General features: G+C 39.3%; 1 protein-coding gene across 1 annotated transcript in view; it reads right to left on the bottom strand.

Moving 5' to 3' along the window:
- SCAPER (S-phase cyclin A associated protein in the ER) overlaps positions 1-23,886 on the bottom strand; it is a 322,376-nt gene that overhangs the window by 284,117 nt on the left and 14,373 nt on the right. The window contains exons 3-4 of the mRNA XM_067534777.1: positions 17,513-17,630; positions 3,290-3,360 (exon numbers count right to left, since the gene is read on the bottom strand). Coding sequence (XP_067390878.1) covers positions 3,290-3,360; positions 17,513-17,630 — 189 coding nt within the window. The remainder of the gene's footprint in view (positions 1-3,289; positions 3,361-17,512; positions 17,631-23,886) is intronic.

Raw genomic sequence — 23,886 nt, 5'->3', positions numbered from 1 at the left:
ACAGAGCTCTTCTTCAGAAGCTTGTCTCTCTCACCACCAGAAGTTGGCTCTATAAAAAATATTCCTCCACCCACCTTCTCTCTCTAATATCCTGGGACTGACATGGCTACAACTACACTGTATATTTAAAACTGTCATTTGGAAGAAATAGATAAGAAATGCAGATACAATTTTAAATTTTTTCTTTTCTTTTGAAATACTGTTATAATTCATATAAGGAAGAGAAAAGACTTGATTTTACATGTCGCAAGTAGTGGGGTTGTCCCACCATTAAGGGAAAGATGTGAGAATAAGGGAACAGCAAGGCTGGGGTTGGAAACAGCCTGGAAAGCTCATTTTCTAGCAATTAGGTTTTTGAACTACTAAAATGGCATTCTAACTTTCTGACTTGCAATTTTTTTTTTTTTTTAACCATAACTCCAAATTTCTTATCTTTCATACTTTGGTACTTTTACTATCCCTCTGGAAACTCTAACGTATCACTTAATTGATTTGCCTGATCTCTACTGGCTCAGGAAGGAGAAGGCCCAATGCCTCTTTGGGCAAAGGAAGCTTAAATGTATCTCCTGGATAGCAGACCAGTGCTCTGTAGTACAAAACCAGCCTAGATCTTTCTGATCTTCAGTTGGGGCCCAGTCCAATTTCCAGATTTCCATTGACTTCAATAAGAGTTGGATCTGCCCCTTGGTGATAGTGAAATGCTGTTTTGTTACTTAAAAAAAAAAAAAAAACCAACAGAAAAAATAAATATGTAGAAGAATATATTCTGCACTTACACTCTACCCACACAAAGTAAAAGATAGGAATCCCTTGATTCTAAAATCTGAGTAACATCTACAGTTATGCATCATCATTAGTGTTATAATATGGATTTAATTCAGATATAGACAAACATTAGCAACCAGTACAATTACTGTGCAAGAACTGACACCTGACTATTTTTCCATCCAAAACACTGCTACACAATTCAAACAATAAAATCATACAGCAGTTATGCCAGCAAAGGTTCCGTCATACTATCAGTTGCCTTATAAAGTGGGCAACACATTTCTTGTGAATACAACTATAGCTAAGTGTAGACAGTGAATAGTTAATGGAAAGGTTATTTTAAGTCCCCAGGTACTAGTCAGTTCTAATACTGTACATTTGAAATTGTCACTGTTTGATATCTGCCACTCAAGGGAGAGGAAGACAGCCATTAAGAAAGAGCCCAGATTGTGTCTGTAGCTCCATTAGCTACTTGCAAAGGGTCAAACTGAACAAGCTGTTAACCAGCTTTGTCATAGCGCACTACTGGCACCACCTTTATTCTGAAGTGAAACACATCATTCAACTTTTATTTTTAAAATGGTCATGACCCTGAATATTTCTAATGTGAAAATACTATCATTCATTTATAACCTTGATGACTGTATTCTGTACAATATTTAATGCCTATTATCAGCAAAATTACCACTATTTCTAAATAAAAATTATATTATATTAGTAAAGTGCTAAACTAAATCTTTAATTCCAATTTTTTTTACTCCAGTTGCATAAAGAAATTTAACATAATTTTTTAACAGCATAAGTAAATATAACAAGCAAAATGAAGGACTGAGGGGAAGATTTTCAATACTGTAGCCAAATGTGTAAGCACTCTGCAGCGCCACCATTTTATTAAATTCACACCTCTTGAGAAGTGTAAAACTTATAAACACACATTGCAAAATTCTCTGCTTTTGACCAGGTAATGCTTTTCAGGGGTAGGCTCACAATGAGGGTAATGCAGAGTCGCACTGCCCGAATGCGAGCTCCAGAATGGATTGTACCACTGGAGAGACAATCACTTCCCTAACTGCATGACTTGCAGGGGAACTTGCAAACTGCACTATCATTTAAAACAGGCCAATTTGGAGCGGGATAGGGCAGGATAATGACCTTTTCTCCTCTCCATCCACTGTGGAGAGAGATTGCGACACACAGCCAGTGGGACGGGCATGACTGGAGGCCAGGATAAGGAAGACAGAAAGATCAGATGAGGAGCCAGGAGGAGGGGGAAACGGGGACTGACTGGGCAAGAAGTATGGGATTAGGATGACAATGGGGTGGATAAAAATCAATGACTTTTTTTTAAATTTAAAAAATGTAGTTTTTAAAATTTAAATTAAGTACAGGCGGATTTTTTTTTAAATAAACCTATTTAGAATTAAATTTGAAATTGACAATTTATGTTAAAGCCTAATCTTATTAAAATCTATTAAAATCATTTAAATTAAATACAAAAAATAAAATTAAGCAGTATATGTCTGCTGCCACATTTTAAAGGAAATTAAACAACTGAACTGATGGAAGTCACTGGGTAAGCACCTAGAACCAGTTTGTTGAAGTGCTAAGCCAGCATTCGACAGCAGTATCCTCTTCTGCAGGTGCCAAGAGAATATTTTTTTATTTCAGTTAATTCAACAAGTCCAACTCAATGACTAGTTAAAAGTTAGAAAGTTAAGAAACCAACTGGGAGCTGAAAAAGTAGGAAAGCTTGTTTTTCTCTTCCAATCTATGAAGATGTGAGAAGATGAGATCTACAAGTTCTAAAATCCAGGGTGGCCAGAAATAATCAGTTCAAATCACTAACTACAGATAATTCCTTGTTTAATAAATCAGTTAGTTTTAAATGCAAAACATGTTTTGGTAAATAATAATCTGAATAAATGTAAATTGAGCTAAACTATCGTGTTGCTTCCATTGATGTGTACAGATATATTGTATCCTTCTGGTTAAGAAAAAGCAGCACCAAATTTAGTGTAAAGCAAATTTATGCAATGAAGTGAAGGGGAACATGATTCCAACTCAGGCCACATGGTGGTAAGAAGGAACTGGAGAGGCATCAACCACATTGCCTCTTATACCCTTGGTAAGGAGCACAAGGAAAGTTACTGCACATGTGTAGGCCAATGGATATTGCTTTGATGAACTTCTGGACTTAGGTTCATGACGTGCAGGAGTACCCACATCTGGAATACACATACATCACTCGAAGATTTAAAGACTATTTCATAATGCATACGCATTCAGGAGCCAAATTAAGGTTGGATAGGCAATCTTAATTCTGGCATTTCCTAACTTCTGTGTACTTGACTTTGCAAAATTAATAATCTGCTTTTAAAACAGTTGTGTGTCTAATCTTATTTATATATATACATGCAAGCATGAACACACACAATATATTAAATAAATGACGTATTCATTCTATTTCATGCATAACATTTACATGCTGTAACTGAAATTAAAAAGAAACTGAAAAGTTCACCTGTTTTGTAGTTTTGTGTGTTCCATGAGTCATTCTCTTAGATTTTCCACCTGCTTGCCATTTAGATTTACCTATAAAAAAAACCAATTATTTTAATCAGCAATAACTATTTTAGGAAGATACATTATTCTAAAATTTAAGCATCCCCAGTTTGTAGTGTGCTAACAACAGTGCACTACATTTATATTATAGATGATGGGAACAACTAATGAATTAAACCAATTTGCAAAATTATTTTATACTTATTTTCATCGGTTATAACTGAAGAAAAGAACTGAAGATACAATTAAAAAGTTGGAAAATATAAGCACAAGACAGAGGAATTATAGCTTTTCTACACAAGTATGGACTGCTTTCCAAAGGTGTTAAGCACTTCTGAAAACTAGGTCATTAGAATCTAGAAGTTAAACACACCACTTTTATATACAGATCAAATATTGTTTAGTGTTTGGAGGTAAAGAATTTTATCTATTGCTTATTTTAATCCAAATTTTATTACAGGATTGAAATAAGGGATATTTTTTGAAAAAACGATTACTAAAAGGTTTTGTAACTGTTGTTCTTCAAGATGCATTTCTCATGCCCTGCCATGCCCACCTTGCTCCTGTCCATGTCCTGTCATCTCCCCGCTGCCCCCAGCTGGGGATGGGAATGGGGCCACAGTCAGGGCTGGGGGCTGCAGCAGGGCAGCAGGGCTTCCGAGCTGGAAGCCCCGGGGCAGCAGGAGCTCCCCACTCTCAGCCCCATGGCAGGGCAGAAAGGCTTTCCCACTCAGCTCTGCAGCAATGGGGCTGCTCCGCTCTCAGCCCTGAGATGGCAGGGGCTTCCCGCTGGGAGCCCCAGGACGGTGGGGCTTCCTGGCTCCCACACCCCCCACACCATTCCTACACATACACCCAGTGGTGCACGCTCCACACTTTGAAGATCTCTGCCTTAGTGGTATCCATTGGGCTGGCTTTAGCACCCTCGGGAAGCGTGCTTATGGTGGTATAAGGGGTGCCATCAACTCCACACCCTCTCAGTTCCTTCTTGCTGGTAACTCCAACAGAGGGGTAGGATGATGGGTTGTGGAATGGACATGAACAACACATCTCGAAGAACAACAGTTATGAAAGGTTAGTAACCGTTTTTTCTTCGAGTACTTGCTCATGTCCATTCCATGTTATGTGACTCACAAGCAGTACCCAAGAGGGGGGGTTGGAGTTCATGGACATGCTGACTGCAACACTGCTCTTCATCTCAGGCCTCTTGGGTGATGGCATAGTAGGATGCAAAGATATGCACTGATGACCAAGTTGTGGCTCTGAATTGGTACCCGCACAAGGAATGCTGCTGACCAACCCTGGGCTCTTGTGGAATGAGTGATCACGATGCTTGGAGGCAGGACGTTAACCTGCTCGTGGCAAACCCGAATACAGGTGGTTATGTTAGAATGAGATCCTTTTGGTTGACCCAGGTAGCCCCCTCATCCTTTCCGCTATTGCTACAAAGAGTATGGATTTGCAGAAGGGCTTTGTTCTCTCAACATAAAAGGCAAGGGCCCACCTAACATCCAACATATGAAGCCGTCGCTCCTCAGCGTTCTTGTGAGGATTTGGGAAGATGACAGGTAGGAAAATGACCTGGTTGTTATGGAATTGTGACATAACCTTTGGCAGGAAAGCTGAATGGGGGTGCAGTTGGACTTTGTCTTTGAAGAACACTGCGTAAGGTGATTCTGACATAAGGACCTTGATCTCAGAGACTCTTCTAGCCGAGGTGATCGACAGCGGAAGGCAACCTTCTAGGAGAGAAGCAGCAGGGAGCACGATGCTACCCTCTGAAAGGTGGGGCCTCCTAAGTTACAATAGGACCAGGTTTAAGTCCTGGTGGGAGTCAGTTCACAAACCTCAGGATAGAGTCCTTCCAACACCTTGAGAAACCAGACCATCATGTCATGGAAGAACACTGACCTGCCATTCACTGGAGGGTGGAAAGCTGAGATGACTGACAAATGTACCTTAGTAAATGACAGTGCCATACCCTGCTGCTTTAGGTGAAGCAAAGAGTCCAAGATAGACTGAGGAGAAGATCAAGATGGAAAGAAATCATGTTCAGAGACCCAACAAGTGAAACATTCCCACTTAGCCAAGTAGATAGCCCTGGTGGAAGGCTTTCTACTACCTAGCAAGACCTGCCAAACCTGTTTAGAGCAGACCTGTTCTTCAGGGTTCAGACATGCAGCATCCATGTTGTTAGGTACAGAGAGGAGAGGTTCAGATGAAGTAACCAACCATGGTCTTGTGAGATTAGGAAATACTGGGAGCAAAACCCCTTCCCTCTCAAGTCTTGAGGAACTTCCTCCATACATATGAGGGACTGCACCTCTTGAACGAGGTGTTGCTTGTGAAAAGGGTGGCTGAAGAGGGATGAGGATGGGGATTGGAGGGAGGGGTGGATAAAAACTGAAGAATATACACAACTGTCACTGTACTCAGGACTCAACAGTCCAATGTTATGGATGCCCATGATGGGCTGAAGAGCAACAGATGGTGCAGAAATGAAAGAGGGAGCAGATCTGAAACAGTGACTAGTACAGCACCCTCAGCACACCTTCAAAAGGAGTGCTTGGGCCCACCAGAGTGTCTCTGAGACCCTGACTGGGAGGCTGAGGTGTCAGGAGTGGTTGGTGCCATTTATAATCTCTGCCTTTCTTTTGTAGGGCTCCTGTCTTGGAGGCACTGAGGAGGCTGCTCGGGCCCAAAGTGCTTTCTAAAAACAGATGGAGCATACAGGGCTAAAGGATCACAGAGTGGTCCTTGAGTCCTTCAGTCCGTGAAGTCACATGTCCAGCTGCTCTGAGAAAAGGGAGGAGCCTTCAACTGGGAGGTCCTGAATGGACTGTTGGACCTTGTAGAGAAGGCCAGAGGACTGGAGCCATGAACAGCACCTCATGGTGACCACAGAGGTCATTGTTCAGGCCGCTGAGTTGGCAGCATCCAGAGCTGTCTGGAGAGAGGTCCGGGCCATATTCTGACCCTCTTCTAAGAGGTCTTTAAACTCCTTTCCTGACTCCTAGGGCATGGAATCTGAATTTATTCAGGGAGTCCCATAAACTAAAACTGTCTCTCTCCAGCAAAGCTTACTGATTGGAATTACACAGTTGGAGGCTACCCATGAAATAAACCTTTATTCCGAAAAGATCCAGTTTTTTAGAGTCTTTTTGTTTTGGAGTAGCACTCTACTGGCCCTGCCTGTCCCTTTTGTTCGCTGCAGATACCACCAGGGAAGGGCAGGAGGGGGGCGGTGTGTGAGTACAGGTAGTAGAACCCACTTTCCGGCACATAATACTTCTTTTCTGCCCTCTTTGAAGTGGGGGCCAGAGAGAAAGGAGTTTGCCACAGGGTGTTGACTGGCCCCATCATCACCCCATTAATGGGCAGGACCACCTTAGATGGAGCTGCTGCAGCCAGGATGTCAATAAGGCTGTGCAATAGCTCTTTGAGCTCATCGATCTCCAAACCCAGGTTTGAAGTGATCCACTTCAGAAGGTCCTGATGGGCCTTGAGATCTTCCTGGGGAAGTAGTCTGCAGGGACCTGCAACTGTCTCATCTGAGGATGACAAGGAGGAGGCTTGCACCAGAGGAGGAGGCTCCTTCCTCTTCCTCTACCTCGACTATGTCCACTAGTGGTATCTCTAGGACTTTCATACCTGGGTCCGTATCGGAATCAGAGTCCGGTGTTGAGCAGGAAGGAGCAGTAGCCCGTCTCACAGAGACCACTGAGCAGGAGCAGTGGGAGGAAAGACCCAATACTGGAGGAAAACCCCATGGGTTCCAATAGGGCTACTGCATCAGCCAGAGACTTGCTGGCCAAGTGCCTACCAAGGGACCAGCACTGAAGCTCAGAGCATAGGTTGGGTGTTGATGCTGGGCTTTCGGGGGTACACAGGGTTCCCCTTCAGGCTCCGAAGAGGATTTTTCTCTTGGAGACCACAGCACAGCAGTACCCACTTCCACCTCCATACTGTGCCGAGGTTCCAGGGACTGGCAGCATGCTGGAGATCAAGACCAAGCAAACAAATTAATGGACTTAATATAGGTCCTTGCTATTCCAGGCTAAAACCACTCTTGGATTTTAGAACTGACACACTGCATTTTAACAGATTTATTGGGGTCAAATTCACTGACAGGATCAGCTGTTTTGCACTGTTCTGGTGATGCAATGCAACTGGATGAACCAATTAAACCAGGTTTGTGGCTGCTTTGCGTCACTGGAGCATATTGGTGAACCAGGCCTTTCACTTTTAGACAAAAATCTACATTACCAGCTTTAGAATTCATCTTAAAAATATTGAGTAAACCAAAGCTACAAACACAAATAAATTAAGAAGATTCTGAACTCAACATAAGCAGATTTCAAAAATAAAAATGAGATATTGTGCGTTAGGAAATGAGAGATTGTCCACAGAATACATGCTACACTCCCTATTCATTGAAAACCCCAAATTCCAGATGAGATGTAAACCAGGATTAGGAAGATTAAAATATTACTATAACTGAGGACTCGCTTCTGAAACAGTTTACATTCCCAGAAGGCAGAATTTTCTTTGTGTGTAAATGGAACAGAAAACTTGCACCATGAATCCATTTTCAAGTATAATGGATATGTCAGTACTAAAAAGAATGAAGAATCAAAAAAATCTCATCTCTTTAGAATGCACAAAAAAAGATGATTTATGAATAAAAACTGGGAAATACTTGAACAAGTCAGATGTAGAGACTAAAGCAATTTCCAGGCAGATTTAATATGCAAGGCAAGCACATAAAAAGCACAAAATTTATGTCAACACTGGATTTTGGCAATTTAAGATAGGTAATATTTTTGCAAGGATAGTTAAACAATTTCTTCACTGTATTGGCCAAACAAGTTTGTCTTTCATTAGCTGCCATGAATTCTTGCTTCACTACCCTTTTTTATTTAAAAAATATTTTTATGGCTCATGTAAGATTATTTCCTTTCTGTCTTTCTATATTCATGAGCAGTGCCGAAATAAGTGCTATTCGACAATTCGTATTTGGGAGGCCTACTAGTCTGTAACTGTAAAATATTAGACTAGTCATGAGACTGGTAATCAGGTATGAAGCCTTTTACTTATGAGGCACTTATTTAATTTTAGACTGGAACAGAATGGACCAAATATCACCACCTCATCAGCTGTTAACAGGTGAATAAAAGTAAAATAAATGAATTAGTGAAGTTCTGAAGTATTCAGGGAGTTTCTGATATAACTTATGACTTAGGTCCATTTTGTCTTTGACTGGTAAATCTAGTGGGGAGAGATTGGGTCCATTAAACATGGAGATTTTACATCTCATCAGAAGGGCGAAGTGCCAGTATCTCTAAAATGAACAACTGTTAAAACTATACTTAAGACGACATCTTTTATATTGACAATCTCAGCAATTATTAACTATGTCTCACAGCTTTTTTTGGGGAACTTTACTAGATAGGAATGCAACTCTGGCAATAGCTGGAGTCAGATTTCTCTGACATCTCTCAATCTGGTACTAGCCAGCAGCACTAAATAGACCAAACTTGTCTCAACAATTTCCACAGTGGTAGACAAAGATCAAGTAGCCATCCTGTTCCTTTTACATCTATCATTGCCTTTGACACTGTTGACTATGAGGTGTTGTCGGTGAATCCTGACAGGGATGGAAAGAAGCACACTTGAGTAGTTCTGTTATTTCCTCTCTGAGTACACTCCAAAGGTAAGGCTGAGTAATTGCACATTTTTCTCCAGGGTTCTCATGTGGTGTCCCACAAAGTTCTATTCTGTCACCCTTCCTCGTCTACGTGTATGCAAGATATCTAGGAGAGAGAATGAGAAAGTCTGGCTTGCTGTGCCATGACATTATGCTGACACCACTCAGCTCTATTATATCTTTTTCACTGGCCCCAGATGGTGAAGTTGTTCATCTTAACCAGCGTCTGGGCAAGATGGCATTTGGATAAGAGGTGGCTGCCTGAAGCTCTTCTGAAATAAAACAAAGGTGATGCTGCTTGTCTGGAGGAAGCAACCAGAGGAGAGAGATTATTTTTGGACCTCTAAATATGAGTGTATACTCTCATTTTATTATTAAAGTTTATAATATTATTGGACTCTTATCTATTTTTGAATGCTCAACCAGGGTGTTTTCAGTCACGAGTCCTCAACTTTGGTATGCTATTCCTCCCTTAGTCCAACAGAGCCTAAATTTGTTGATCTCCATCAGATATTGCAAAGCCTATTCACTCTATCAGACTTTCTCTAAAAGTATACACTATTATTTGCCAAGTGCCCAAAATGTGCCAGACACCTCTCCATCAAATAAAATATGCTCCCTACCCTAAAATGCTTACAGTCTAAAGCCCCAATCCTGCAACGTACTCTGCCTGGCCAGACCCATCTATAGCAATCCAATGACTTCAAACAAAGAGGGGATAAGCATTAATAGATCCTGTTAAGTAACCTCTTCACCACACCAATTGAAACTTATTGTTGCTGTCCAGTATCTCCATATTAATTCCCAACCATCCAGTTTTGTTTGAAGAGGACTGCCCAGTTCCAACACATTATTCACAGTTAGAAGTTCACATATTGGATCATATACATTGTTTCAAAACATGAGACAGAAAAATTGCTTGCTGTTTCAAGAGTTTCTATCCCCTTTGTAAAATAGCTCATTAACCACATAAGTTACATATTCTTTCTGATCAAGGAGTCAGAAAATTTTGCCTGAGGCCTTTCCTCATTATTGCTCTTTGATCCAAGCCACTCCATATAAATACCCAAAAGTTCCAGAGGAAGGGGGGAAGGGGAGGGAAGAGACCAAGTATGTACTTATGAAGGGAATGGAGACAAGAGGCATGCCAACAACAGTACAAGCCCATGTCCTTGCTCTTCCTGTGAAGAATATTTTTTCAACAGGAAGAGCAGTATATGTAACATACTACAATAACATCAGTTACACTCTGCACTGGAAATTCTCTTACAGAGAACTCTTTTTTAAACATAGGAGCATCATGAGAAAGCGCAGGAGAGTAGAGTGGAGGGTGGCCAGACTCCCTGATCCTGTGAGCGGGTTTACACAGGCCCCTATGTGAATCAGAGCAGCATAGCAGCTGCTCTAACTTATGCCATTGCTATATAGTTGTTAGGAAACCATAACACAAATGAAAGTTCAGCTTAGTGGAGTTGATCTCTGCCACAACAACATACATATCCTTTTGCTGAGGGACGGGGCAGTGGTGAAGAAGATAGCTCTGCCATCTTTACACCAGCTGAGTTCCCTTCCACAAGGGCAATTCTCTGTTCCCTGATATAGCCAGATTCTGGTCACTTTAGGCTGTGCAAAGAGATCAGACCATACATGAGAAAATTTGGCCCACTGTGTTATTTATGAAAGAAATTACATTTGTATAACATGTTAAATGTTAAAATAGAGCCAGCAGGGCCATAAGTACAAAGAAATGATGAGTTATGGCATGACTGTTTGGGTGTTAGCTTCACCTGTAATGCCCAAGCATGTATGAAAAACAAATTCATATGTGATTTTAAATGGTAACAGAGGCTGGAGTTTCACATTAATATTCATTCTCCAGGCATCTCTGTCAGCAAACTGTTAAGCTCCTCTACAAACAAGCATTTATGAACGTGGATCTATTACAGTCCATTTGCTCTTGGCAAAAAGTGATTTGAACGTTTCTGAGACTATTACAAGCAAGTAATGGTGTTTAAAGAGAAGCCTCCCACCTTCCCTACCACAAATATCTCAAGTATATAATTGCTAAACATATTGTATGTTCCTCTTTCAGCATCATAAAATATTTGTTCACTTTACTACCTTCCTCAAAACTGTAATTCTGAATTATAAATGATTAAGGCCCTGATCCTACAAACACTTAGAAAAGTATTTAACTTTAAGCATATAAGTAGCCCCAATGAAGTCAATGGACCTACTCTCACACTTAAAATTAAGCATTAACAAGTGAGTTTGCAAGATTGGGGACTAAACAGATGCATTTTGGGATAAAAGCGGTAAATGAAGCAATGAAAAATAGCTCCTGTTAAATATCCCTATATTCTTGTTATTCAAAATGTGCATGAAAAGTTAATTGATTGTTTCCTCATACCAAATTCATTAAAAAAGCTTTAAATTTTACAGCTGAAAATCTAGTTCTACATTCTAAATCTACTGTATATTTAGACATAATTAGGCACTCTGAAGAATCTGTTTTTCTCTATTTAGAACATTTTGTGATTAGAGATGATAAACAAAGACTTGTATCTATTGAACTACAACAGCAGGAATGAGATTTGCCACAGACACAAACTAACAAATACAGAATGGCTGTAGGTATCAAATAAACAATCACAGTGATTGGAAAACAGGTTATCTGAGTATTTTGAAAGCTACTATTCTTATGATTATTGGCCTAAGTGAGTGGGGGGAAGCAGTAGATGTGGTATAATGTGATTTTAGTAAGGCTTTTGACTCTGTCCCACATGATAATCTCTTAAGCAAACTAGGGAAATATGGCCTAGAGGAAAGGACTATACAATGGATGCACAACTGGTTGAAAGACTATACTCAATGAGTAGTTGTCAGCATTGTTGAACTGGGAGGATCTATCTAGTGGGCTCCACAGTGGTCAGTCATAGGGTCAAGCTCTATTCAATATTTTCATTAATGATTAGGGTAACAGAATGGAGATTATGTTTATAAAATTTGTGGATCACACCCAGCTGAGAGGGGTTCCAAGCACTTTGGAGGACAGGATTAGAATTAAAAATGACCTTGACAAATTGGAAAATTGGTCTGAAATCAACAAGATTAAATTCAGTAAGGAAAAATCAAATGCACAATTACAAAAGGGGGAATAACTGGTTGGTGGTAGTGTTGCAGAAAAAGATCAGGGGGTTATTAATGGCTCACAAATTGAATGAGTCAACAATATGATGCAGTTGCGAAAAAGGCTAATATTTTAGGGTGTATTAATAAGAGTGTTATATGTAAAAAAACAGGAGGGAACTGTCCTACTCTATTTAGCACTGATGAGCCTTCAGTTGGAGTACAAAGTCCAATTCCAGGCACCACACTTTAGGAAAGATGGTGACAAATTTGAGAGTCCAGAGGAGAGCAACAAAAATGATAAAAGGTTTAGAAAACCTGAGCTATGAAGAAAAGTTAAAAAAACTGGGCATGTTTAGTTTTAAGAAAGAAGACTGAGGGGCTGTTATAAAGAGGACAATGATCAATTGTTCTTTATGTCCACTGAATGTAGGACAAGAAATAATGGGTTTAATCTGCAGCAAAGGAGTTTTAGATTAGACATTAGGAAAAACTTTCTAACTATAAGTGTAGTTAGATTCTGGAATAGGCTTCCAAGAGAGAATGTGGAATCCCCATCACTGGAGGTTTTTAAGAACAAGAAAAATGTCTGTCAGAATGGTCTAGATTTATTTGATCCTGCTTCAGTGCAGGGGGCTGGACTTGATGACCTCTCAAGGACCCTTCCAACCCAACATTGCTATGATTCCCCTTTTTATTTGAGGTTTTTGTGCTACAAGAAATGTTTTCCCTTCTTCCCCCCAAAAAAATCCTATTTTATGTATTCACTTTGGTATTGATATGTAACCTGACCAGTGACAATATACGCAAAGGATCTGGTCCACAATAATTAATGGCAACACTTCAACTCAGTTTTACACTAGTTCAGCTGCAACAGTACTACCACAGGAAAAATATTCCAACATACTATTATTTTAAGTTGAAGACATTTTAAAATGTTCAGAAAATTGATCTTCCAAAACACAGGTTGAGGAAAAAAGAAGTACTCAGATGCTATAAATATAAGCTTTCAGTCTCCAGGGAAGACAACCATTTGCACTGATCTTGCGCACCACCATGGTATAATTTAAAAGCAGAATTAATATTCACATCCAACAAACCAACAATTTTACCCAACTAATTATACTGTATTAAGCTCATAGCTGAAAAAGTATAGCTGTAAAATGGCACTCCAAGAGCACCAGTGAAAATTCAATGTCTTCACATTGTGCCTGTTTGAACATTTTAACGCTGATTTTGAAATGGATAGCCTACTTTCATTATCATACCCAAGTAAACATGTATTATTCACCTTAAACCTAGCAAATTTAAAGAAGTTTCTGCTACTACAGCTGAATCCTTCTGTCAGTTTCTGTGGTTTTACAACACTCTCCTAATTTTGTAAATATTTTTCTCTCCTCCATTTCTGTAACAGTAGGAGATTAAAAACAATTCAGGAAGAACTGCAATTTTTAAGTCGATTATCTTCCTTTAAAGGCAGAACAGTTTATGGAAAATCTTGAATTTCAAATTTTGAAAATGCTTTGATGTTCACTAATGATAAATAGTACATAAGTGTTAAAATATTATTATTCTGACATGAACAAAGTTTGCTAGAAGATTTTTTTTAAGTGACAGTTTGTATATGCACTGGAGCGCTTATATTTGTAATTTTTCAAAATGTTTTCATATTCATATATAGAGATCAACTTTGCTCACAAAAGCACTTACAGAAAAGGTTTTGCATCCCATTCTAAGGCGCTGAGACACCCGAGTAGACCCTCACCAATATAAAGAGATTTATGCAGAGAAAACATTAAAAAGGCAATTACAGCATCTATGTTTAACTTTTTTTTTTTTTTTTTTTTTAAAGTAGCAGTAAAGATATCTTAGATACTACTGTGATGAGGGCCAAAGAAGTACTTAGACAAAGAAAGGGCGCTATACTTGGGCACAACTGGGCAAGTTAACAATGCAGTCAATTCCTTTCTTTGTTCTGACGGCTCTGCTGTCTCCAATTTACTGTTAACATATTTTTTAATTTAATATTTATGTTTTAGACATGCATGTTCTTCTACTTGAACAGTGGCAACATCTCATTCACAAGAATGTGATCACACTGTAACACTCTTAAAATACATGCTCTTTCTTAGCAAGAATTATTTGCAACTTGTTGTGCACAGTGAAAGCAAACAATTTATAGTAACTTACTTTAAAACTAGGCAGACCCCAGTGTTTGAGCTATGACAGGTTCCCTAATTTTTTCCCATTTAAACATCCAGGGCTTGGGGAAGGAGGCTTCCAGGGAACAGTATTGGGGACAAAAGTGTTTCTTTCTATCCCCTTGTTTTTATTTTATTCAGATATTTCAGTTTCTGAGAGAGTACAAGTTCCATTCATGTCCCTCCTTCAGACCATAAAGATACTCTCCTTTCCCTTCTTTACACTTCAAATTCTCTTACTTTCTTTGTAGGTGTGATATAGATCAGTGGTTCTCAACCTTCTCAGATTAGTGCACCTCTTTCAGAAGTCAGATTTGACCTGCGTACCCAAAGTTTCACCTTGCTTAAAAACTACTTGCTTACAAAATCAGACATAAAAAAAAGTGTCACAGCACACTATTACTGAAAAATTGCTTACTTTCTCATTTTTACTATATAATTATAAAATAAATTGATTAGAATACAAATATTGTACTTACATTTCAGTGTATAGTATATTAAGCAGTATAAACAAATCATAGTCTGTATGAAATTTTAGTTTGTACTGACTTCACAAGCGCTTTTTACATACCTGTTGTAAAACTAGGCAAATATCTAGATGAGTTGATGTATCACCTGGAAGAGCTGTGCGTATCCCAGGGGTTCACATATCCCTATTTGAGAACCACTGATATAGATGGTGTAAAATCATGTAAAACTATCTCGTCTTCTCTTTTCTAAACTGGTACAAACCTATGTCTTTACAACCCTTCCCCAGAACAGAAAGGACACCTCTCTAATTTCCCTGTTTAATGTGAAAACAGATAGAAGGTGTTGCTGTAGCTGAGTTAACATTGGGATAGGAGACTTGAGTCTCACAATGAAAAAAAGAGAGCCTTAATTTAGTTTCTTTCTTCCTTCTTTTCCTTCTCATGGAAGTTCAGTCTATTATATCTGGTAGGGAAATAGCAGTTGTCCCTTTTCTCCAGCTTGATCCAGAGAGAGACAAAATAAATCTGACAGCCACTTCTTGACAACTGGCTGTTGTTCTGCCTTGTCTTCCTATATGTGGATAATTTAAGGATTCACAGGTCAGCAGTAATCAGTCAGCAAAAACAGGTGCCATATTGATCATTCTGCTATATAAAAGCCTCGCAAAATCTGCTTATACACTTCAGGCAGGAACTCCAGTGAGACAAGATAGTTGGGATAAGGCTGCAGTAAAAAGGTCAGAAGCTGAAACCACAGAGTCTCAATGTCCTTTGAAATACTGGGCAATTGTAACACATGTTCATTTTGTTTTATAGTAGATAAATACAAAGGATATAGCTACCCTCTTTGTTTGCTGGAATTCAACAAGAGAGTTCAGGTAAAGACCCAGAATATCCCATTGCCGAAGCTCCTGCAGCATTTTAGGATTTGCTTGATGTTGCCTGTCTCCCCCTCTATGTTGTCAGCACTTCCAGGATGGGTTATCTGAGTAAGGTTTTAGCTATTCCCACCATACTATCTATCTCCATTGTTTGTATCCTAAAGAAATGGGATCATGCCTTGCTCTTGCATTTTCCCTTCTCATTCATTTCTTCTCTGACCTCTGCTCCCCTTTCTGTATTGCCTTCTATGGAAGGGAAGCATAAGACCCAAGGTTTGTATCATTATTGTTCCTTTTGAAAAAAACACTATCAGGTAAATTAGGTTTGACTTGATTCTTCTTGAAGTTCTTATTGTCAGAATTTATCCTCCAACACAAACCAAAGTTTACAGCACTAAGATTTTTAAATGAAACATATGCCTTACTATGAATCCTAATGTAAACACATCTGAGCAGACATGCCATTTAGAACATGGATGTACAGGACTCTTTATATTGGAACATAAATTGTTCTGTGTTTCATGAGATCAAGGGTTAATTCTTCTATAACATAAGCATAATTTTCCCATTGTAATATCTTCACAGATATTACTGCAGAAAACTAAAAGGAAGCATCCTAAGGAGGACAGCAGGGCTGAAGAAATATTTAAGTGTAGATTCTCAAGACCAGCCATTTGGAATCTGGTGCAGCTGAGGGGAAGAAGGAAAGCCAAAAAGTTTCTTCCTGGTTCCTTGAATCACCAGGCTTATTCAGAGAAAATTTGAACGGTCTGAAGGCTGCTCAAAAGATTTTCCCACACCCTAAAAATCTGGCATCCATACTTTTATTTTCTGTGCCCACATATTCCCTCCCCTAAAATTCTCTTCAAAACTGTTCACCATAGACTAAAATAATACTAAAAACTCTTATAAATGTCTTTGAATATTGGTGCACATCGAGACAATTGGTTGGCTTACTCCAAGCCTATCCTTCAAAGACTGCGAGATAACCTAAATCAGTCTCTTTCTAAACCCAGTGTTTTTTATAATAAGCTTATTGTAGTAAGTAAGATGTACCGATAACATCAGTGTAACTGGGTGGTATGCCCCATCAGCTGGAGTGCCTGAGGCTAACCCCCATCTGAGAGGGCTCAGAAGATTCCCGTATAAAAAGAGCAGGAAGTTGCAGTGAAGGGGGGTAAGCTCAGGAAGCTGTGGCACAATCTTCAGACAGTGAGGAAAACACGCCAGGCAGAGAGGCCTGGGAGAGACGCTCACCAAACAGGGGAGGAACTTGCAAAGCTCTCTAGGCAGGGAGGCCTGGGAGGAGAAAGAAAAACCTTGGGCTGTGTGGACTTATGAATGGACTTTGTTTTGGGGTTTTGAGTTTTATTTACAGATTATTTTATATTAATAAACCAAGTTCCCAAAGAAGGTATTATTGATCAACAAAAGCCTAAAGTGAAGTTATTTGAACAGTCCAAGAGGGGAAACTGAGGCAGACTGGCTGTAGCGTACCCCCAGTCACAAGGGAGGCAACCAGCCTGGCTACAATCAGCAAAAGGGGATAAAACAGTAAAGATACCTTTGATTACATCTTTGTAAAATTATGTATAGGTTTTACAAAATTACAATTGAATTAAACAGGAAGCATAGTGAAGAAATTATTTTAAAATATTAATGATATCCATGTTTTAAGCCGTTATCAATTTTAAGATACAATTTTTCTGTACAAAGATTTTTTACTTCAAACAAAGTGCTCTTTTGATGATAGGAGAGTAAGGGGAGATTGGGGGACAGAAGTTCAATACTTACCATCGTCCTCCTTGCTTTCCAGTGGGACACTCCATGCAATAAGGTTTCTTGCTGTACGACCTTCTTCTGCAACTATTTTCCTCACTTTGTCATGACTATTGGAGCGCTGGAAAGAAGCCTGAAAATGTGAAATACAGAAAAAATGTATCATTCTATTTTAAGCTAATATATTAATTATCTCAAAGCATTAATGTTAAAACATCGAAAGAGGTACTTAGAGTTGACAATCCTCACATAAGTATAAATATTAACTACCATTTGTAAAAGTATGTGAGATGGGTATTTTCACCACCTGTTAGAAACTGTGGGGGGGCCTGGATATACTCATTCATTTTTACAGGGAAAAGGCACGTGTCATAGCTCTTTCTTCTAGCAGATAGTTTATCAGAATGGGAACTAGTGTCTAGACCCCTCAGCTAGGGTTTGTCTACACCTGACTTTTTTTTAACCTTGATTAAATTGATTGCCAGCATTGGAGGAGTGTTCACACCTTTATGAGTGTGTTAATTACCTGGCGTTAACCCCACCTGCTGCACCTTGATGTGACTGCCACTCCTAAACCTGGATAAAATGGGAAGGACTGAACAAAAGCCAAATACCAAGCCCCATAAAAAACAAACAAACAAACAATACCTCAATGGTTACATAAATGGAGCAAGGCTACCACTCCAGTACAGATAGCTGCCAATTTTTCATGCTTCATGAAGGCTCCTGAAGAAAGCTGGGCTGTGGAAGCCAGGACCCCACAAAGAATGAAGATGGCGACAAGAAAACCTTAAAACTGGTTATTGGAATGCAAGAACAATGTTTCAAATATCAAAGATCTCGCAAACCATGAGGGGGATGGACAACTATGGACTCAAAATCCTGGACACCAGTGATCGCAAACTGACAGGAGTGGATAAGAAGCACTTCAAGCAAGATAAGAAAATTTTCATTTATTCAAGCCATTGTGATAAACACTGAGTGGGAGCAGCACTTATTATGACAGACTGTGGAAATATCACTCATCAACTGGGCACCCATCAACCAATGCATCATATATGCCAGACTCCAAACCAGATTCCTAAAGATGTCATTCATACAGTGCTATGCTCTGCCACAGGAACACAGCTACAATGATAAAGATGAGTTCTTTTCTATTGCCTCCCGAATGTGACTGAAAGAATATCAAAACATGATTTACTCCTTGTGATGGACGATCTTTAACACTAACATAAGAGGTGGAAAGAGCAGACAGGGAAGCATGCGTTGGGAATCATCAATGAAAATGGCGAGAGACTCATTGAATTGTGATTGGTATCCAACCTAATTCTTGCAAGCACACCATTTCCCCACAAAGACACACACAAAGAAACATGGAATTCACCAGATGGTAAAACAAAACAAAAAAGACCCAACAGATTGACCACGTGTGTATCAACCAAGGATACAGGTCATCTATCCAAGATGCAAGGGCATATCACATGTTAGCAGTGACCACAATCTTTGCATTGCTAAACTGAAAATAAAATTGAAGAAGATCAACTTTTAACCAGAAAGTGGCAAATAAAATCAATAGTACAAAACTGAAAATGAAAGAGTACTGTAAGAAATTCCATCTTGAATTAAGGAACAGATTTGAGGCACTGCCAAAGGCAGACAAAGGTGAGAGACGGACAGGACCTTAAGAAAAATGGGCAGCGCTCAGAGGCAATGTAATTGAAGCTGCAGGAGACACAGTTGGATATCAACATAGACAGAGCAAGAATGGGATAAGCCAAGAGACATGGCATCTCATCAAGGAAATGAAAGTACTGAAAGGAAAACTCCTGAATACTAAGACCAATGAAATATTGGAAAAACCAAAGGAGGAATGTAAGAAAGCAGATAAAGAAGTGAAAAGCAATGCAAAGAAAGATAAATGGAGATATGCTGATGACTTAGCAACTGAAGTCAAAACCACGGAGATATTTACTAAATAACTAAAATCCTGTATGGAAATTTCAAAATAGGAAATGGATCAGTCAAAAGCAAAGATGAAAAAACTATTACAATTAATAGAAAAATAAATGGGCAAAGCACTTCAAAGAAGTCCTCAACCAACCCAGCCTCACATTTTGATGAAATATGCTAATCTGATCAATTTGACATTAACATCAGTCCAATAGAGATGTCGAAAGTACAAAGCCTGTAAAAATCAAGAAGCTGAAAAACAACAAAGCAGAAGGAAACGACCAAATCATAGCACAAATGCTACAAGCTCTTGATAACACAACCCTAACAAAACTTAAAGAACTGTTTAATGAAATCTGGTTAAAGGAGACCCTCCTGACTAGCAAAAACATGGAATCGTTGTCAGAATACCCAAAAAGGGTTATCTCACTGACTGTAACAACTGGAAAGGAGTTACACTATTCTCTGTTGTATGGAAAGCCTTCTGCAGTGCGATACTACACAGGATGAAAGAAACAGCAATTGCAAAGCTTACAGAACAAGCTGGATTCAGGTCTAGAAGATCCTGTGTAGACCAGATATTCACACTAAAGACCATCATAGAAGAATGGCAGGCTCCCTTCATCATAAATTTCATTAATTTTCAAAAGGCATTTGACAGCCTGCATAGACATATACTGTAGAACAGGGGTTCTCAAACTGGGAGTTGGGACCCCCCAAGGGGTCATGAGATTATTATGAGGGGGTTGCGAGCTGTCAACCCCCACACATGCTGTGGCCACGGCTGTCTCTGAAGGCTGTTCTGAAGGCAGCACTGCCCCCAGCAGCAGCACAGAAGTAAGGATGGCATGGCATGGGGGAGTCGTCACTTCTGGGGTGGGGGGGTCGTCACAGTGAAATATTTTCAAAGGGGGGATCCCAGGAAAAAAAGTTTGAGAACCCCTGTTGTAGAATAATCTTCAATCCCTGGAATCCCAGATGAAGCAGTCAACATCGTTAAGGCCATGTATAGAGATGCAAAATGTTCTGTAAGTGTGAATAACCAAGCAACGAAGTTCATACTGGAGTGAACAATGGAGTAAAAAAGGGCTTCATTCTAACTCAGCTGCTATTTGGCATTGCCATAGATGGATAACGAAGTGTATTAGCAATACAAACACTGATACAGGATGGGTAGATGATAAATGCCTTGAAGAGCTAGACTTTGCCAAAGATACTGCGCTATGACACCCTGAAAAATTACGAACAAAGACAGATAACCTGGCAAAAACAGCAGACCAACCAGGACTTAAAATCAGTTATGCTAAAACAAATATCCTTGAAACCCAGATGTAAAAGAAGCAATATCACATTAGAAGGCAAAAATATAAAGAAAATAGAACAGTTTATCTACCTGGGCAGCACCACACTAGTCAACGGAGACCTCAAAAAGGTAGTGATCTCAAGAATAGCAAAGGCACCCATGGCATTCTTTAAACTCAATACTGTGTGGAAATCAAAGATACACAGTACCAAAACAAAATTGAGAATTTTCAACTCAAACAATCTCAGTGTTCACATAAGGCTGCGAAAGCTGCAGTTCTACTAAAATGTTACTTAGAAAACTACACTCCTTCAAAAGTAAGTGGCCATAAAGATTCTGGGCCCTGAAAGGAAAGACTTCATCACTAACGAAGAGACCCAAGAAATCACCAACCAGTAGCTCATTTCCATCAAAAACCAGAAGGAAGTGTGGGGCATATTTGGGGGTGTACTCCAGATACCAACACACAGGCTCCCACATGATGTCATCGAGTGGAAACCAACTGGTGTGAAAAAGTGAAAGTACCCAAGAGAGACCTTAAAACAAAATCTTGGTAGGGAGGGCAGAACAGCTGATCTCAATACCAGAAGGTATATGAAAGCAGCAGCAAATGACAGAAGAATGGACTAGACTAATTTCTGCCCTGTGAGCCAACACTGGCACGGGAAAGATGAAATGTAGTAATAAAATTACCTTGAGTTAATTGGCAATCAATTAAATTGAGGTAAAAAAAAAAAAGTCTAGTGTAGAGAAAACCCTAGGCCAAAAATACATGTTAGCTTAGTAAAGAAACCCTAGAGAGGAGCTCAGGTTTATCTGCACTACCTATTACATGTTAAAATTACACCTTTTTTCCTAGTGGAAACAAGGCCCGAGAACAAGGGTTCTCAAACATTTTTTGCTGGGACCCCCTTTGAAAATATTTCAGGCCATGATGACCCCCACACAAAAAGTGATAATCCCCCCATGCCATGCCACCCTTCCCAGCATGCACGGGGGATGACATCTTGCAATTCCCCCAAAATAAGCTCATGACCCCTTGAGGGGTCACGAATCCCAGTTTAAGAACCCCTGCCCTAGAGGGTAACTTACTACTACACAAAGCTATAGCAGGGAGTTTAAGGATATAAGAAGGATCCCTGAGGATAAGTCCCACTCACTTGAGAAAAAACACATTTGGTTGGATTTGTAAAAATATACACATCTCCAGGCTTTTGAAAGCATACAATAAAACAAATATTAACATAAATGAACTAATGTCAACTAAATAAATTCTTGCCTCACAACAGAATGCAACCAGGCACTCCACAGGAAAAAGCCTGACTAAGACGACAAACTTTATGCCATGTCATTGAAGGTCAACAGATTGGGCCCTCTGAAACTGGCATAATATACAAGAGCTGGACCCTCCACTGCCATTGCACGTCTTCCAGTACAATCATAAAAAGACAGAAAATAAGGGAGAATCTTAACTTCAATATATACATAACTGGTGAAAAAAGTGCAATAAAAAGACAGCTAATCCTGACTTTAAAAACAAAATTAAACAACTGGGGTAAGAAATATGGATCATAATTTTTATTACTGACCTGATCACTTTCTTGTGATTTTATTTTGTTGCATTATACTGAAACCACCTAATATTTAAAATATGATTTAAAAAAAGTAACTACAGTAAATGAGATTCAGAGTCCAAGTTAATAAGTTATCAATAGTAATCTTAGTCATTTTACTCTAGATAAAAAAATTCTAAAAATGTATACTTACAAATGAATATATTTGTACTTTTATTCCTGCAGTATGTCATTTTGATATACTGTAAAAGGAGTCTGTCAGTTACTAATGGCCCAAAATTTTGTTTAAATATGGTTTGCATAATGTACTTCTACAGCATATTCTATCTGAGGATCTTAAACCACCTTGTAAGTAATAAATTTAGCCTAGCAGTATCCCTTTAAGATACTCTGAGTTGATGGGCAGCTTCACCAGGCAGGGAAAGGATATAAAGCTCCAACCTTAAGTCGTTTTAAAGCCTTTTCCTCAGGGCTTGTTTTATTATCAAAAAACACTGGAAAATAATTCCCAGAAGGTTTCCCTGTGTTAGCCAGACAGGAAGGAGAGAACGCATCCTTCCCCTAAAAGCAGTCCAGTCTACACCAACAGGGAAGGGAAAGGATGCATTATTCCCCTTTTGATAGCACCTACTGGCTATTATTCACAGTCCTTCTAACCCTCCTCTTTCCCTGGCAAATTGGCTCCTGCTCCCTGGAGATGTCTCCCTCTCAACCTTCCACCTGAAAAACACAGAAAGCCTCCTCTCAGATCCTTTCTTGACAAGGGTCTCTTCTATCTACCTAAGAGGCAGGAAGCTTTATATGTGATTTCCTATAGAGCAGGACTAGAAGCATGTTACCTGCAACTACAGCTCAAAGTTTTAAAGGCACAAAGGCTGTCACATGTGCACTGGGATGTGCATATGCACCCCTGTGCCCAGTTACAGACACATATCACCATGTCTATTTCAGAGCTTGTTTCTACAAACACTTAAAAGGACACAGTCAATTTGAAAATAACACTTACATCTGAAAATGTTGTAGCTACTATCATTATAAATAAACGCTAAGATAACCATAACTAAAAGAGATTAAAGGAAAAATTCTCTTTTCAGATTGTCTACTTTGTTCAAATGACAGCATACTGTGCAAAGTCTTACTATTTTGTTGATGGGACACTCCCTCTCTCATGCTCTGCAAAAGGGAGTTTACTGTTAACAACAGTAGCAGAGCTGAAATTGAAATGCAGGATGCAACAGTCAGGTATGTACGCAGAGACAAAGGGAGAAGGGAAAGAGGGCTGGCCTGAAAAAGTTTGGTGATGTTGCTCTCAGGCCCATCCCAAAGACTTTTCCATATGTAAACAGGGGAAAAGAAAGCTCCTATAACAAATTTTAAAGTACATTTTTAAAAAAGATCTAAAACTTACTACTTAAAGAGTGCTCTGTACAAAAATTAATTTAAAACTTCAAGTTACAGTATGTGAGTAACTACTCGTGTGAGCAGTCCCACTGAAGCCAACAGAACCATTCATGTAGTTCTCATAGACTCTAAGGTCAGAAGGGACCAATATGATCATCTAG

Source organism: Emydura macquarii, unplaced genomic scaffold, assembly GCF_026122565.2.
Source record: "Emydura macquarii macquarii isolate MOO-44397 ecotype Brisbane River unplaced genomic scaffold, CSIRO-AGI_Emac_v2 contig_3451, whole genome shotgun sequence".
NCBI classification, from domain to species: Eukaryota; Metazoa; Chordata; order Testudines; family Chelidae; genus Emydura; species Emydura macquarii.
This window is presented reverse-complemented; position numbering and strand designations above follow the sequence as displayed.